This window comes from Echeneis naucrates, chromosome 16, assembly GCF_900963305.1.
Source record: "Echeneis naucrates chromosome 16, fEcheNa1.1, whole genome shotgun sequence".
In the NCBI taxonomy this organism is placed as follows: Eukaryota; Metazoa; Chordata; class Actinopteri; order Carangiformes; family Echeneidae; genus Echeneis; species Echeneis naucrates.
The window spans coordinates 22,730,214-22,746,410 of record NC_042526.1 but is presented as its reverse complement, the minus strand read 5'-3'; the positions used below and the strand labels follow the sequence as shown (position 1 = coordinate 22,746,410).

The window sequence follows — 16,197 nt, the reverse complement described above, 5'->3', positions numbered from 1 at the left end:
GTATGTGACTTCAAACAGAGACAACCACAAGGAAATCTATTTTACCTGCAACCTGAGCAGCAGGCGCAGGCCTTTAAGCCCACACACTTATATGAAAACATATAAATACACATAGCTCAGGAGGAAAAAACAACAAAACCAGATTGGCCTTTATGTTTCTTCATGATCTTGTTATTCGTTATTCATGAGAAACCTGCGGGGAAAACACTGAAAGAAAAGAAAAAACCATGAAGTCACAATTTTACCTTCAAACTCTCACATGGAGTGTTGATATTCAGACCAACCTCAAATACAAAGACGCTCTCTAGTGGTTGTCATAAGTAATGATAGGAAAAGTGAGGAGAAAAACATTTTCCCCAAAAGCTTGTTCAAATCATTTTAAAACAACAGATTAAAAACTATGATCTGATATTATTTGGTTGGTTTGAGCGTGTTTTGAAGAACCAACAGATTAGCTTTTACAGCTGGATTTTGTTTGTGGTTCTGGGAGGTAAAATAGATAGACAATCTGACTTCATTCAGGTTAAATAAAAAGGGTATTGACACAGTTTCAGTTGGTGAATGATTACAAAATAATGTTCAAGAGTCATCTTAAATGTAATATCTTGTCACAGTCATCATTGGTTTGCTGCTACAGTAGAATGAAGAAGAGGAGGTTTCACAGGCCACACTACTCCTGGCCAAAGTCTATCAGCACACAACGTTCCTTCATGTTTTAAGTACAGCACAAGTACATCAGTCACATCACCCGAAGTAAAACACGTTAGACAGTGTCAATTCACCTCTCGACGTGATACAACTGCCAAGTGACCCTGCTCAAACAAGTTTCTCTGTTTGGACATTTTCCATTCTGTAAAACAGGAGAATGTTCAGTTCACATGTGATGACCATCTTTCAAATCTACACTAATGTGATTAATTAGCAGTTCAAGGATTTCATTCCAAAAATTACTGGAAAAATATATATAAATAATATGTATCTGTCTAGAAAAAAAAATTCTACCTGAAAATCTCAAAAATACCTGAAATGTGGTAATGACATATTCTTTTCCCAGGAAAAGCATTTGTTCATGAAAATGTAAAAGTGGCATTAGTAATTTCAAAGTGTTTGCCATGAAAGACTTGAATGCAGAAACCTAAAGTCACAGGTAATATTTTTTCCCACTGAACACATATCTCTTCTTCTTGTAGTTTTCCTTCCTCTTCCTGCTGAGCCACCTGAGGCCAGCTCTGTCCATTCGATTTTGGCTGCACGATGGGAAAGTCCGCTCAGGAAAAATCTCCTTCAGTTTGCTCAAGAAAAACTCCTCCAGGTTTTGACCGGCCTGAGCCACCTCTGAGTCTGGCTGTACAGCAAAGACAGGAAAGTTTAGAGAATGCAAACATTAGAAGCTGTTCATTGTGCAAATTTATTGTATTTTTTATCTTAAGGATCACCTCAATCAAGTTACCTTGTTCCATACTGCACATTGTTAAGTAGACATTGTCAATATTTACTCTGATCTTTTAGTTTAGTCAAAGATCAGGGTTAGGGTTAGGGTTAGTTTTTCTTATGTACAAAAGCATTTTTATCAACATACACATAAAGTATGTTGTATGTGTAAAGTATATGTAACGATGTTCAATACACAGACTGGATTATTTCATGTGTATTATGCATTATTGAACTATAATTGTTGACACATTGATACAACTGCCAATTAAATTTCTCAAAGAGATATCAAATTATTTTCCTAAGATATCTATACCATATATTTTAGATACACAAAACCTGCTTTGTGTCGTTATGTTGTATGGAGCTACGACACAGTCGGTGGTGTCTGAGAATATAACTGTCAGATATGAGCTAAACCTGATTGGCAGACACTATATACAGTTTAAACAAGCCAAAGTAGAATAAACCATTAGTACTGACATGATACTTTTTGAGCCAAGGTTGCAGCTACACGTGGAACGTATTTCGCAAGGCTGTAATGCAGCAATAATCTGATTACACCAGAAATTAGATTAAATCTGCTCAGATTCCATCATCCTTACATAGTTGAAAGTTGCGCAGTTCTTGAACATCAGCAGGACGTCATCTACAAACTGCTCAGCGCTGAAGTAGTGAAGAGTGTTGCTCTTGTCCAGTTTCCTGCGGATCACTGACAGGTCAATGGGCCTCTTGATGATCTGGTAGTAGTTTCGGGCCTGGAGCGCATTCACACAGATGAGATCACTGTAGTCCGACTGTTGTCATTTTAACATCGCTGTTTGTTATATAAGTGAGCTGGAGCATTTTTTTTTTTCAAAGTGTTCTTTCTACTTAGGTAGATTGTTCAGGTCACTTCATGCTGTCATGTTCTGCTGTTTCTGCCTTTCAGAGTTGTGAATTCTTCAACATAAATTATATGTTGAAGACAGATTATATGTTTGAAGTGCTGAATCATAGTTCAAATTTTGTTAAAAAATTTTGTTAAAAAAAAAAGGAGGGGGGGCGCTAATTGTAATGACATGACAATGAAAACTTTGTAATGGTCCTTATTAAGGCCTTTATCAAAATATTATGCAGATAATTGTAAAGTCACTGAATAGTTTGACCCCGCACAAAAAACTTTTCTGACATTAGTGATGAAGCAATAGCACAGAAAAACTTTAAAGCAGCTTTAATGTAAATCTTTTTGACTCACCAGAGGACTGACAGGTTCATGAAACGGAGCGCTGAGCATGTGACAGCACAGCAGCAGAGTAATTCGTTCACATCTCTGCAGAGACAAACACACACACACACTTAACACACTCAGCTTCAACTGAATCAAACCAGATCATCATCCCCACCAAACTTTGCAGTTTTCCACAGTGAAAGCTGTGTGTTCGACGGCATATTCATAGCCCTAAATAAAACAGATATAACTTGATCGATGATAAACAATTATTTCAAGATGATAAAAATTGATGACTGCTTCTCCTGGCTTTTGATGTTGTTGTTGTCACAGTGTTAGTTCAAAAATACCTCACATCAAAACAGAACCCAAAGCAGTGACTCTGCACCGCAGCTCACCCTCTGGTCCTGTCGAGACAGTGTATACGGAGCTTTGACCTCCCCATGGGTGTGTACGTCTTCACAGTCGTAGGCCTCTACAGGCTCCTGGTCAGACCTGCACAGCGTGCACACCCATTCACCTCTAGATGACACACAGCACCTCAGTTATTTCACAGTCAGACTTTAAATCCTTTGATGACAGTCATATTTGTGAGATATCTTTATTATCATTAGTCTCTTTATTCATTCATTCAGATCTGTAAGGAAAAGTTTTTCCTCTATTTTGTGCTTTATCTCTATTTGGTTTGCTCTGTACAATTTTAGTTTGTCTCTGTTTCTGTGTTGTGTGGTAGTTTTCCCACTGTGTGTACGTCAGAGTGGCAGCAGAATATTTTCACCTATGGAAACACAATTAGGTTGACCTGATAAAAAACAAGAATGAATTTATGCAGGTCATATCTGCCAGTGGAGTCAAAGTCTGACACAGATTTTAAACCAAACACCTCCACTTTCCTGCAAGTATTAAAAGGCATAAATAAATCCATATTGTTGCATTTTGACTTTCTGAACACAGATATGAAGTCTATTCCTAAAAAGTTCAAACTCCTTTATCAGCTCTAACAATTACTGTACTGTTCATCACTGCTGACCCTCTCAGCCCATCAGACTGACACAGTAGTGTGAGATGCTCAGCGGTTGTGTTGGAAAGGATAAAAAAAATAAATAAGATAAATAAATGAATAAAAAAAAAAAAAACACACAATATAAAGCCACTGCTATTTTTCAGCTTCTGTTTTAAAGTTGCACAGCAGGAGCAACATGATAATTTAAACTTCACTGACAGAAATTTTGAGACTCAGAGAAATACCAGCACTGCAAATACAGTCTACGAGCATGAGGAAACCTCCAGGTTTCCTAAGGACAAATCTGAGGAATAGGATAAGATAGGAAATTGAAAAAATAATTAAAAGCCTTGGCCATGAATAGAGCTGGGTCAATATTACAGCCCATTCGAGCTAAGAAACACTGTTGTGTGGCTTACGTAAAAAAATAAAGTGACCCTGCTCAATCAATAGCTTGGTCACAACTCTTTAAACTTTAAAGTTAAGGTTCTTATTGATCCCTTGGTGTTACGTAATTGAATTCCAGTGATATGTTGCTATTGTTTTCTGTTTTTGCTGGGAGCAACTAGCAGTTAAATCCAGCATCAGAAAGGCCCTCCAGTGGATAAAAAGTCAGTGTTGCTTCATTTTAAATGGTGGCCCAGAACACAGTTAGTTATTGAGCCTGCAGATGTGTGTGTCTGTGTCATACTCACAATGGGAAGTTCATTACACGAGGTACATGGCAGGCCAAGTGATAAACTTTCGGGCAGCGGTCACAGCAGAGCAGATCTCCTCCATTTAGACAAACAGCACAGAAATCTTCACTCTTCATTTCTTCAGGTTCGGGTTCCAGTTCAGGCTGCTGGATGGATGAGTCTCCCTCCTCCTGCAGGCTGCATAGATCAGACTTTTGTTCTTCAGTGTCATACATTTGAACTACATCTGCTTCACATGTAGTTTCAGAGTTATTTTGAAGCTGCAGGGTTTGATCCAGATCTGCAACTGGTTCTGGGTCCAGTTCGATGACCACGGTCTGCTCTGGATCTGGATCTAAGTAAAATGTTTCAGAATCTGTTTTTACTTCCATGTCCCATTCACAAGAGTCAAACAGGATATAAGGCTGATCCAAGTTTGATTCACAGTCAAAACCTGAGTCCTGCTCTGGTTCTTCAGATAGCGGACTGTCAGGACAGTACGGCTCAGTCCAGGAAGTTGGTGTTTCTTGTTGACTGAGATCAAAAGACTCTGCTGGTCTAGATTCATGTGAATCTTCTCTGATCTCTAAAACTTCTGCCTCATTTTGACTGAATCCACTCTATGAGCAAAGACAAGGACACAGAGAAAAATAAAACCAAGAAAATAATCATAAAAATGTTTATCTTTGTTCCTGATGAAAATGTCTGAACCTACTTTTCGGTACCTGTTGAGTGTGATTTAAAGAGTCATTGTTGAAGAGCTCATTTTGCGTTTGGCTTGGCAGTCGTATCAGAGAAACCACAGGCTGCAGGGATGGTACGAACACGGACTGGAAATTCAGACGCTGCAGGCTCACTACAGGTATGCAGGAATTACCAAGGATCCTCTGGGCCTCTGGATGAACTCTGCTGAAATAAGTGAGGGCTTGGCGAATGTCAAAGCCAGAACAATAGTATGGCTGGATCTAATTGCACAAGCAAAACATTTCTCGCTCAGGGGAAAACTTTTACATTGTAAATGTCCAAATAAGGAGTTATATACAAAATGGTGATAAAACAAAATTAAAGCAAGATTATTCACTCTGGGAAATATATACTTTTTTCATAGCATCAGAGGTAGTTTTTCCATATGTGTATTTAATATAGTACACCCCCCCTCCTCTTATATTAGCATCACTCTGATAACACGTAAGCTTCAGAGCTGCTCAGTGACAGATTCCTTTTTAACTTTGGACAAAGTCAGGCTAGCTGTTTCCCCTTGTTTCCTGTCTTTATGTTTTGGAAAAATCAACTGACTGACTCGTTTCAGCTCTGATTCAAATGCACAGATACGCTTTAAGTGTGGCATCAATCGTTTTATCTAACTCTCAAAATAAAGTCAAGATTTTTTCAACTTTGGACAGAACTGCTAGACTAGCTGCTTCCACGTTTCCTGTCTTTATGCTACTTGTTCCAGGTCGGTAGCAAATGCATGTGAATGAAAGTGTTAGCAATCCTCTCATTTAACTCCCATGTGAAAGAAATGTTAAATGTTTCCTATAAATACATCTTTTGCATTGTGTTGGTGGGTGAGTGTTGTGAATCATTTCACCTTAATTTCTTCAATAAGGCTGTTACACATTTTTCTGGTTGTTTTTGTAGTCGTTCAGGTGGCGAAGAGACTGCTGTGGACTGTTTGTTGCAAAACCCAGCTGACTCCGTTTCAATCTCACAGAACATCTATTTCAAAAAGATATAGATTCAGATAAATTCTTATGATTGTACTCTCAAGTAAATTGTATATCAGCAACACTTTTTGATATCCAGTACTACACTACACTAACACACATCAAGCTGTTTAGATAAACTTCTTTCCAATGCTTGTTTATTTAAGTTTTCCCAGTGCCCCTATTACGTGTTTCGTTTGGATGCACGGCTCCTCTGCCACGAACGCTGGTTCAGGGTCAGCGTCGGATGACATGGCCTTCAGCGCAAGCTCTACTCTACTCTTGGCTACCCGTGGCAACAGGGTTAGTCGCCTTTGGGGAAAGTTGCCATGGCGTCTGTGAGGCAGGTCTGCCATCTCCAGGAGATCAGGCCTCTTGGGGTGAAAAAATAGAAGAGAAAACACAAAGAGGCAGCTGGTTGATAATCTCCTGTGTGCTCAGTGTTTGAGGGGAAATTACAAGAATCAAAACAAACAGAAAACCACCAAAGAAGCAAGGGAGGAAGCATGACAATTACCATTTCTAGATTAATTTGACTGCTCATTTTTCCAAGAAAAAAAAAAAAAACATCTCTAAAGCACAAATGGATTATTATAACAGAGAGAACAGGACAGTGTGTCGAGGATGATTAGTAATAAAACATCAAAAACATAAAGGATTTAAATGATTAATAATGGTGCCTTACCTGAGTATGAACGTAAGCAATGATATACTAAGATGTTTGCTTCAGAAAGGCAGGTGAATGTGTGTGGATGGGAGCTAAAATGAGTAGGATGGCAGTGTTCCATGTGTCCAGTGTCAAGGGGGACACAAATGATTTGATTGGTCGAAAGCTGATTCAGCCTCAACCCCCTGACATTTCAGCACTGCCCTGAGAGTCATTGAATGCAAGTGTAAAGTGTATCATTAATTACGCTTCAGAACACTTGCTGCTTTTATCACAGTAAGACACTCAAAGTCTATTTACCATTTATGAGTGAAATACAAACATTTAATTTATAGTGTAGAACAAGTTAAAATACAGTCACAAACTAATTACAAGTGTTTTTTAATGCATTTCTCAACATCTGTCTATACTATACGATATGTGGAGACGTGTGTATAAGCAGGTAATAATAAATAACATTACAGTAAAACATTGTTGGAACAATATGGAGGCATGACAAGTAGTGTAAAGCATTAAAATTCCTTAAAACTAATTAACAAATTGATAATACTTATAAACATAGGCCTGAATGACTTTCTTTTTATGTTGCATATAGATGCTAAATATAGAGCATTAGACACCAATATAAAAACAATCATTAAATTGAGTTACAATTCTGAATTCCAATGTTGCTGAAGTATTAGCAGCTAAATGTCCTTACAGTCTCAAATGTAAAAAAAAAAAAAAAAAGATATGCACACATAAATGGCATTTACTACTACTACTACTACTAATAATAATAATAATAATAATAATAATAGGTACCCATCGGAATCAGATTGGTACCTATTCTTATTATTAGTCTTCCCTAGTCAGCTCTGACTTGAACTATTGGTTTGCTCCAGTTTAACACTGGATCTGTCTTCGAACCCCGACTCCCGCATACCAAGCAGAAGTGATCTCCCTCCACTATTCTGACGAAGCAATGACCAATCAATAAATGATGGTGAAAAACAGGTCAGTGCTATGAAACACTGCACATCATTGAAGTGTTTACCAGCCGACATGCTGTTTCACACTCCGGTCAATAGGAGGCGGTAAGGAGCCTGTCGGCCAATCAAATTCAAAGAAGAGGAAGCTGTACGTGCTTTGTTGTCTGGAGCGAAATCTCGCACAAAACCGCGTGACTTCCAAATCCCGTTCCTCTTTCAACTATCCTCCAAGATGGTAGGTGCTACCATGACTCCCTGAGAACAGAAATTGAGTTAAATCTAAGCCCATCCTTGTTCGTTTTAACCAAAAAATCCTACCCGCTGGTGTTTTACTGTACATCCATGCCTTAAAAAGTCTTACTGGTTGTTATTATCGTTATTTTTACATATTAATTGTATTTGTTAGCAGTTAACTGTGTGACTGCTCGGCCCACCGCTGCAGTAGTAAACCCGCTTTATGGCTGCTTTCTGGCCGTGCTCATGTTTTAATGTGGCCACTAAACCTTCACTGTCTTCGTGACTATGACACAAATAATAGCTGCTTAAAATGGTAAATTGGCCAGCAGTATTATGCCAAACGCTCATTCTGTCGTGTGAACACTTGCCGGTTAGCTGTGGTGAGTTAGCATTAGCTTCCGATGGTGGGAGGCAGCATGTAAGTTAGCCTCGGATATGGGCCGGTGGAGCTCGGTGTTTCTGATATAGTTTCTTTTCAGTGACCAGTTGTCGACAAAGTACGGCCGAAGCTGACGTGCTGTCCGTTCTGCCACAACACCACAAGGGAGAGATCATTTCGGCTAACCCTGTGTAGCTTGTTGGCTAACTAGCCTCATCGGCTAAATTTCACATGCCCGTTAGAATTGAAGTTAATCTTGGTTTCTATCAAACTCTATCTAACAGCCTACCAAGAAGACCAAGACCAGGAAGCTCCGAGGACACGTCAGCCACGGACATGGTCGCATTGGTAAGTATGAACACATTCAAATAACCAGCTAAAAGGGTGTTGTTTGAAATGAGTGTAGTTAAACACTAAAACATAAATCTGCCCCCCTCTCCAACAGGCAAGCACAGAAAGCATCCTGGAGGTCGTGGTAATGCTGGTGGTATGCATCACCACAGAATCAATTTTGATAAATAGTAAGTAAGGCCTGCTGAGAGTGGTTTGTGTGTGTGAGGACTACATGATGCTGTCCCTTGCCTGTCTTGAAGCAAAAGTACACTTGAAAATTGTGATGTCTGGTATCGATATTGTATATATCGTTTGTATCTGTGTCACTGCTGTTAAGTGTCGAAAATGGACAATACTGTAGAGACTAGAGTCTCATCTTGACACTGGTCATTGTCTTGGTGTGCTTGAGTCCTCTTAGAGTATAAACTGATCCTATTCACCGACTGGCTCTTTGTAGGCCTGTCAGCCACATGGGCAGTTACAAAGTTGTTTTTTATTTTTTGGGTGTGTGTGTCCGAGTCTCACTTTGCTGTCACTGACCTGTTTATGCTCATTCTCGGAATGAACTTCTCAGTCAGTATTCTGTCTTTTTGTTCTTAGCCATCCGGGATACTTTGGTAAGGTAGGTATGAGACATTACCACCTGAAGAGGAACACAACCCACTGCCCCACCATCAACCTGGACAAGCTGTGGACGCTTGTGAGCGAGCAGACCAGGCTCAACTATGGCAAGAAGCCTGACGGCCCTGCCCCCATCATTGATGCTGTGCGCGCTGTAAGTGTTGCCCAATATTTTCTTTGCTTATTTATACTATTTAGTCCTTGTTGTTTATCATTGTGTCAATGTCATACCTGGAAAGTGACACTCATTAATTCTCAGAATGGTATCAAATTATAGCTTATGTCAGAAGTCCATCATTTGTGTTGCTAAGTTTGTTCATTATTAACTGAGTAAAGTAGGGTCTTGGGCAAACTGGTGACATTCTTGGTAGACAAATATATCTTGAAAGCAGTTCTTGGTTGTTTTTTAATCTGTGTGCTCTGTCTTTTCCTGATAGTCTCAGAATGCCTGTGCTTCTGTTTGATTAGTGGTGCAGCTAACATTAATGATGGTTTAATCGTTGCCTTGTTTTCTTGATTGGTTGGTTGCGTAAAATATGCCTGTGCCCAAGTCAATGTCTTAATGGTAACTTTGCTTGTGTCAACAGTCCAAACCTAAAGATACTGTTGTCACTATTTTACTGCTGTATGTTAAAAGAAAAAAGGAGAATGTGCCATTTGGCTTTGTTGCTTGAAGAAAATTGCTTAGTTGCCTATCAATTATCTTAAATAATTAATAAACCATAAGAAGCCTTTTGGCTCTAAATGGAGACAAAGCTCAAGTTATTGTCCAACTTGTTGCTGACGTGAGCGAAATTTCGTGCAAACAAATTACACATTGTATCTGATGTTGCTTTGAGTGAATTTTCCCCTATTTAATTTATTAAAATTTTAACACATTCTAAAGGTTATGGGTTTTGTTTTCCTCTGCGTACATCCATCTTATGTCTATTGGGCCAATTGGTTTTACATTGATCATTCATTAACTGTCAGGTTCAGCAGCATGGCATCAGATAAAATGGTGTTTGTTGGAATGTGGTCTTCTAATATTATTATTTCTAATATTTCAGGGTTACTACAAAGTTCTGGGCAAAGGCAAGCTGCCCAAGCAGCCTGTGATCGTCAAGGCCAAGTTCTTCAGCCGACGGGCAGAGGAGAAGATCAAGGCAGTCGGAGGAGCCTGTGTGCTGATGGCATAAAGCTCTGTCAGTGTCTTTTTGCAAAATAAAACTGTATAAATGGGAACTCCTTGTTTGTCATGTCTGGTTTTAAATGGTTCCATATATGGTACAGTTAAAAGTAAATGCTCTGCAAATAGTGGTGTGTGTGAGAGCCTCAAAATGTTCTGTTTCCCAACCAAAACCATCTTTGTTTTTGGATTAAATGTGCTCTGCACCTCTGACAGTTGCATCCAGCACAGTGACAGTGATCTCAGACTTGGGGCCCAATCATAAAACACCAAAATGGGCCAACTTTAACCTGCTCACTGATGGAACTAGACTACATTGTTGAGAGCTGCAACCCTGCAAACTAATATGGATGTTTTCTTTGGTCAGGGCACTGGCTAAGAAACCAAGCTTTTTTGCTTGATTGGCCTTTCAGATTTTTTTCCGTGTCATCACAGGAATGTGTCTGTTCATAAACCAAACAGGTTGCTATAAATCAGTAACCAAAGAATAAACTAAGGCTTCAAGCAATAAAAATGGTTTGCATTTTCTGCTGTACAGTAAATGTATACTGCTTGTATTTTTACTGTATAGCAGAGAATGCAAAGACTGGATGGTAAATCAGTGAGTCACAGAATGGAGAGAATCGGACATGTTTTCAGCTGCAGACTGAAAGATCACGTGATACGGTCTGCACGCCATCTGGAGGGGGCGGGGCTTAGTATGCAGCGCTTCCTTCCTGTCATTTCAAACCAGCTCGCCACACCTGAAGTGAGAAATGTGAGGACTCAATGTTGAAGGTGATTTAACCTAAAACATTATATCATCTGCTGGTATGTGTCTGTCTACTCGATCTGCCCAGTTGTCCCTGAAAGCACCAAACAGGTAAACACTAAACTTTCTTCGTTCGACGCGTTGACGTTGTCGTTCGTGTCGAACGTGACGTGTGCCCTTTCATTGCGTTTCAGCGTGTTGCTAAAACTCACAAAGTCAACAAATCTGACAAAAGAAAGAGAGAAAGTGAGTATCTGCAGAGAAAGTGACTAATTATCTGCTTACACCGAGCTAATCTCGACGCATGCGCTGTTCCCCTGGATTCTATGCTGCCTTCACTTGCCTTGTATTAATTGTTGGCATTTAAATTTTGCAACTTCGATTAAAAAAAAAAAATCTCATAGGAAATCACGAAGATAAACTATTACTATAAACGTAAGCTGCTCCTTATCATTTATTTTCTGAATTAAACCATCAAACTTAAATGATTAAATCGGGGTGGGATGTAATCAAATGGTGAGCTGCAGGAATAATCTGCAGCTGTCATCTTTAATCGGCTGTTCGTCATTTGTTTCTCAGTTGAAGTAAAGATTCCAACGATGGTGCAGATTGTCAATGAAATGGTATTACATGATATACCATATTGAGCTTTAACGCTTTTTGCAATTTAGCAACTTTAACAACAATAATAATAATTAACGGTTTCACCGATTATGAAATGTGCCAGTAATTTCAGTACTATTAATATATTTGATTTCCTATTTTGCTGTCCTGATGTCAAATCGAGATTGCCACCATGTTTATTTCCAGTCAATTTGCCCCTTACCAGCTAATGGAATGTGTTTACACGTATACTGTATGTACACACAACCACGCACACGTGTAAATTGTGTTCCCAAAGGTTTTAAAATGCAATGATCTTTAAATCTCAGGTGTCACCAACAGCATCAGTGAGAACACTTGGTGTTGCTCAGCTCAGTGTGCAACTACACTTCTTTTTGTAGTGTGGAAAATATCCTTTGTTTTTCCACAAATCAAGAAGTTTGCTTCAAAATGCTTTGATTCCAACAACCTAACACTCACAGATATTGAGTTCGATAGTGTCGAAACCTCATAATATTAATGCTTCTCTGTATAAATGATCAAATTTTTGACTCAACTTAATTTCAATTCATTGGAAGGGATGTTTATAAAGTACATTGTAAGTGTATTTGGACTCTTTTTCCTGTAACCTGTAACAAAGAGAAAGAAACTGGCTGATATCTGCTTGTTCTGCCTTTCAGGTGAAGGTCACCTGAAGTTTTACTTGTCTGGCTCATGGCAGGCCAAGCCTCGCTGGAGTCGTCCTTACGGCGCTCTGCCAGTCTGGGGCTGGAGGTGCTGGAGCGGGCCTCCAGGCGTAGTGTAAACTGGAGCAGGGCTGCTGCATCCCAGACTTCCACTACTACAGATGAAGAGACACAAATTCCTGTCAAGGTGTTGACACAGTTTTTGTGTATTTCCATTGCTTCCATTAATCGATTTTGAATCGCTGCATCCCATGGGAATGGGTTTTAAGGCTCACCTTTTTCTCATGTCATGCTCCCTCCTCATGCCTCTGTCAGAGAGACCACTCAGAGCTCAACGATGCCTTTGCGACCATGACAGAGTTCATGAAACAGACGACATATCACTGCAAGGTCAGTGATTATTTGTGATGTTTAAGCTGTCACTGTATGTGTGTGCGCACACGCCAGGGAAGAATGAAATGAAAATTTGTCTGTGCTGCAGAGATTTTATGAGTCAGGCTGCTGCACTGAGCCCACTGACATTGAGAGGAACCATGTGTCCCGGTTCCACACTCAGCCAGCTGCTAGGAAGACAAGAACTGCACTTCCAACCAGGACACATGTAAGGGCTTTATGCAAGAAAATGCAATTTCGTTTCTATAATTTTTCCACTTGCTTACTTCAGTTCTGGCACTGTTTTTCATGGGGTGGGGAGCTAACACTTGGCATGTGTGAGCTTGTGTGCCCCAAACAGCTCAGTCACACAGACCTACAAACCAAAGTAATCATCTGAAATTTGCAAAAAGGTAGCATGTGTCATCAAGGATCTATGACTTTTGAAGAATTTTTCCAACCATGATTCTCACAATTACACAGACTGAGACTCCATATTTGTTACAGTGTTAATAGGTAATTCCAGTGCTTCCAAATCTGTTCTACTCCTCAAAACCTGTGATGACGGCTCTGTCGGGACTTCTTTTAAATCTTTTAAAAATGGAATTCTTGTTCTCTTTAGGGTCACGTGTCAGCTGCTATTGAAGATTTCTACATCGAGGTTTCACCTGGAACGTACGTCATCACTGCCAGCTCGCAGGAGTCACAGCAGCATACTCAACTGGTTAGTGTCAAAGCTGGAGAGAGCATCAAGCTCACCTTTAACCTTTGACCTAACCAAACCCTTAACCTCCAATACAAGAAATGAGCATTGCTTGTGCTGTTTGTGTGTTTTGTTGCCTGCTTTTACACAGTTTACATTTTATTCTGTTATCAAAGTTTTATATGCTGCACAATGAGAAGCCATATTTTTATTGCATTTTATTTGCATTTTGCTTCAGTGTTATGATGTAGATTGTAAATAAATCATGTAATGCACTTAACATGTTTACCTGCTCTAGTGCCACATCAATATGTTGTATAATAAACTCTTGTTTTTCTTTTTAATCAGTGTTATATTTGTTGTTTGAATGACTAATTTAATGGGCACAAGGGGAAAATTCCATAATCTGGAAACTGTCTTATCTGTCAATAATGACCTTGACCTCAGAAAAAGGGTGCAATCCCACAGCTGGTTGAAGTTTGAAGTTAGTCATTCCAAAAACGCCTCTGATGCTTGGCCTTCTTTCTTTAGCACCCTAAAGTGACTGAAACAGGGAGCTGTGATTTGGCGAGATACTGATCTGTGGCAGAGAGAAGCTGAACCTTGCATGTTGTGAAGTCCTCCAGGCTCCATATTCCCTGCAGATGAAAATAAACCATTGTGAACATGAAAAGACTTCCCACAAGTCATATGGTGTTATTTACCTCTACTTCCACTTCACAATGTGTGCAGTTTTTGAAGGAAACCCAGTGCAACAAATTTCACTGTACGACTAATACAACCCTAATTTGTAAAGTCAAATTGAATGATGTGGGTGACTAAATCAAAGGTCAGCAATGATCATTTTAGTTGGACCTTGTGTTTCCCAGCTGGCTGCCTGTGCTGAGGCTCTGGCCTGGATTTCCTCCAGTACTTCCATGAAGGACGCTGTTTATTCCTCAGCTTCTGCAAAGGAGGAGGAGTTGCTCAGGTCTCATCTTCTGGAAGAGATGAAGATATGTCACAGCAGAGTCACTATTCCTCACTCTTCCCTCTGTGTCTTTGAGGCCAGCCTGCTTATCCTCTTCAAATCCATCAGTTCTCTTCACGTTGGATGTGGACCTACAACAAGCAGCTTGTATGCAGAGCAGGTGGTTTATGATGGAACAGCAGCGAGGTGTTGATGCTGAACACTCGATGCAGAACAGCTGGAAAGGGCAGGTGCAGCTATCTTTTCATAGTGAGACTGTGGAATGGGTAAAACCAAGTTCTCCACAACCACAGACCTGTGGTTGACTGGAGAAATGAATGGCCTGATGATTGGCTCTCATACAGAGGTGTCACACACACACAGTTTTTTATTTTTTTTTTAATCTTCTGAGAACATATTCGTGTATATTGTTCAACTGGACATATAGGGCCAACTTAAATATTTCTCTTTGTAAGTTTTTGAAATGCTATTGCCTTGTTTCATCTATTTACTATTCATCAGTTCATGCATTATGGGAGATGACATTGTTCAGAAAGATTTATTGAACTCTGCCTGTGTATACTCACTGGAGGAAATCTGGCAGACTGGCAGGAAAATCTGCAGCTCAGTGAAAAAAACGGCACACTGTTTTAACAGTTACTGTGGAGCATCGCGTACATGCAGTGCTGCATCCATCACTGCTCTATTATAGTTGACGTTTTATGGCAATTAACTTGATGAGATGGGTAACAGGTACAATACACCATGACACAAAGGGGCTGATGCTGATAGGTCATTTTTTTCCTTCTTCCATCTATGGGGTATAGTTCAATCATACCATCCCCCGTTCCCCATTCAAAAAGTCGGTAGTCAGGTAACAGCTTCCTCCTGTCGCCTGGCTTAGACGCTGCATATATTGTCTGTTGTTGCTGTACAGTTGACCAAGAGAGTCCTGCAGGTAGAAAATGTTCATGAGCCTCCCAGCTGCCAGGGCCAGCAAGCAGCTGAGCCTGGTCTGTGGCAAACAAGTGGACTGACAGGCCGGGTCAGGGTGGCCAGGAGATCACTGAGTTAATCCAGGAGAGCGCTGTCTAAGATGTGTCAGGATCACAGGGAGGAGGCAATCTCAAGGGAACATTTCTGTTTGATTAACTGACATTTTATTCAAATGAGATATTCTTTGAGTTACAGTGAATGAGAACATGGCAGAAGGAAACTACAAACATCATTATTTAGGCATCATGAGATCATACAACTATGTGGACCTTCAGAGGACGATTGCTGTCCATTTTGGCCAAATTTAAACTTTAATAACTGGAGTAAATCAAGACTTTTACTAGAAGCCACAAAAATAAGGATTTTCACGGCACACATTTACATTTACATTACATTTAAAGTTTATTTGAAAGGTGACACGTCTTCCACAAGGTCCAACCTCCTCAGACAGAGGCTGTGCAGCCTAAAGCCAGAAAAATGAGGCTAAAGTGCAGCTTCTTCCCAGAGGCTCTATGCCCACTGCACAATCAACTGAACCTCGAACCTTGAAATTTTAATACTGTTGCTATTTTCAAATGTACAAAATGAAATAATATTTTGCTTCATACTGGAAAAATAGAAGATGTGGACCTGAAATGCACTGATCTTCATGAACAACAATTTTCATGGCCAATGCTCAGACTGGTGATGAATATACATGAAAAATGACAGCTTGGTCCTTAGAGTCTCACAGA

General features: G+C 39.8%; 2 protein-coding genes and 1 non-coding gene across 5 annotated transcripts; all 3 read left to right on the top strand.

Moving 5' to 3' along the window:
* The first annotated feature begins 7,812 nt into the window (after positions 1 to 7,812).
* On the top strand, positions 7,813 to 10,459 carry rpl27a (ribosomal protein L27a). The gene is made up of 5 exons (XM_029523013.1): positions 7,813 to 7,900; positions 8,566 to 8,629; positions 8,727 to 8,802; positions 9,215 to 9,389; positions 10,285 to 10,459. Exons 1-5 carry the CDS (start codon positions 7,898 to 7,900, stop codon positions 10,411 to 10,413), a joined length of 447 nt encoding a protein of 148 aa, XP_029378873.1. The 5' UTR covers positions 7,813 to 7,897; the 3' UTR covers positions 10,414 to 10,459.
* Positions 8,972 to 9,100, top strand: LOC115057092 (small nucleolar RNA SNORA3/SNORA45 family). The gene has a single exon (XR_003841894.1). It is a non-coding gene; the product is annotated as a small nucleolar RNA SNORA3/SNORA45 family (small nucleolar RNA).
* Positions 10,460 to 11,111: 652 nt separating the features above from the next.
* Positions 11,112 to 14,104, top strand: akip1 (A kinase (PRKA) interacting protein 1). Of its 3 annotated transcripts, XM_029523468.1 has the most exons (6): positions 11,124 to 11,265; positions 11,349 to 11,400; positions 12,438 to 12,630; positions 12,759 to 12,833; positions 12,925 to 13,044; positions 13,438 to 14,104. In XM_029523468.1, the coding sequence occupies exons 3-6, from the start codon at positions 12,472 to 12,474 to the stop codon at positions 13,585 to 13,587; spliced, it is 504 nt and encodes a 167-aa protein (XP_029379328.1). In that variant the 5' UTR covers positions 11,124 to 11,265; positions 11,349 to 11,400; positions 12,438 to 12,471; the 3' UTR covers positions 13,588 to 14,104. The 3 variants fall into 3 exon arrangements, with proteins under 3 accessions (XP_029379329.1, XP_029379328.1, XP_029379327.1); XM_029523469.1 differs by lacking the exon at positions 11,349 to 11,400 and having other exon boundaries at positions 11,112 to 11,180; XM_029523467.1 differs by lacking the exon at positions 11,349 to 11,400 and having other exon boundaries at positions 13,438 to 14,103.
* Positions 14,105 to 16,197: the final 2,093 nt, after the last annotated feature.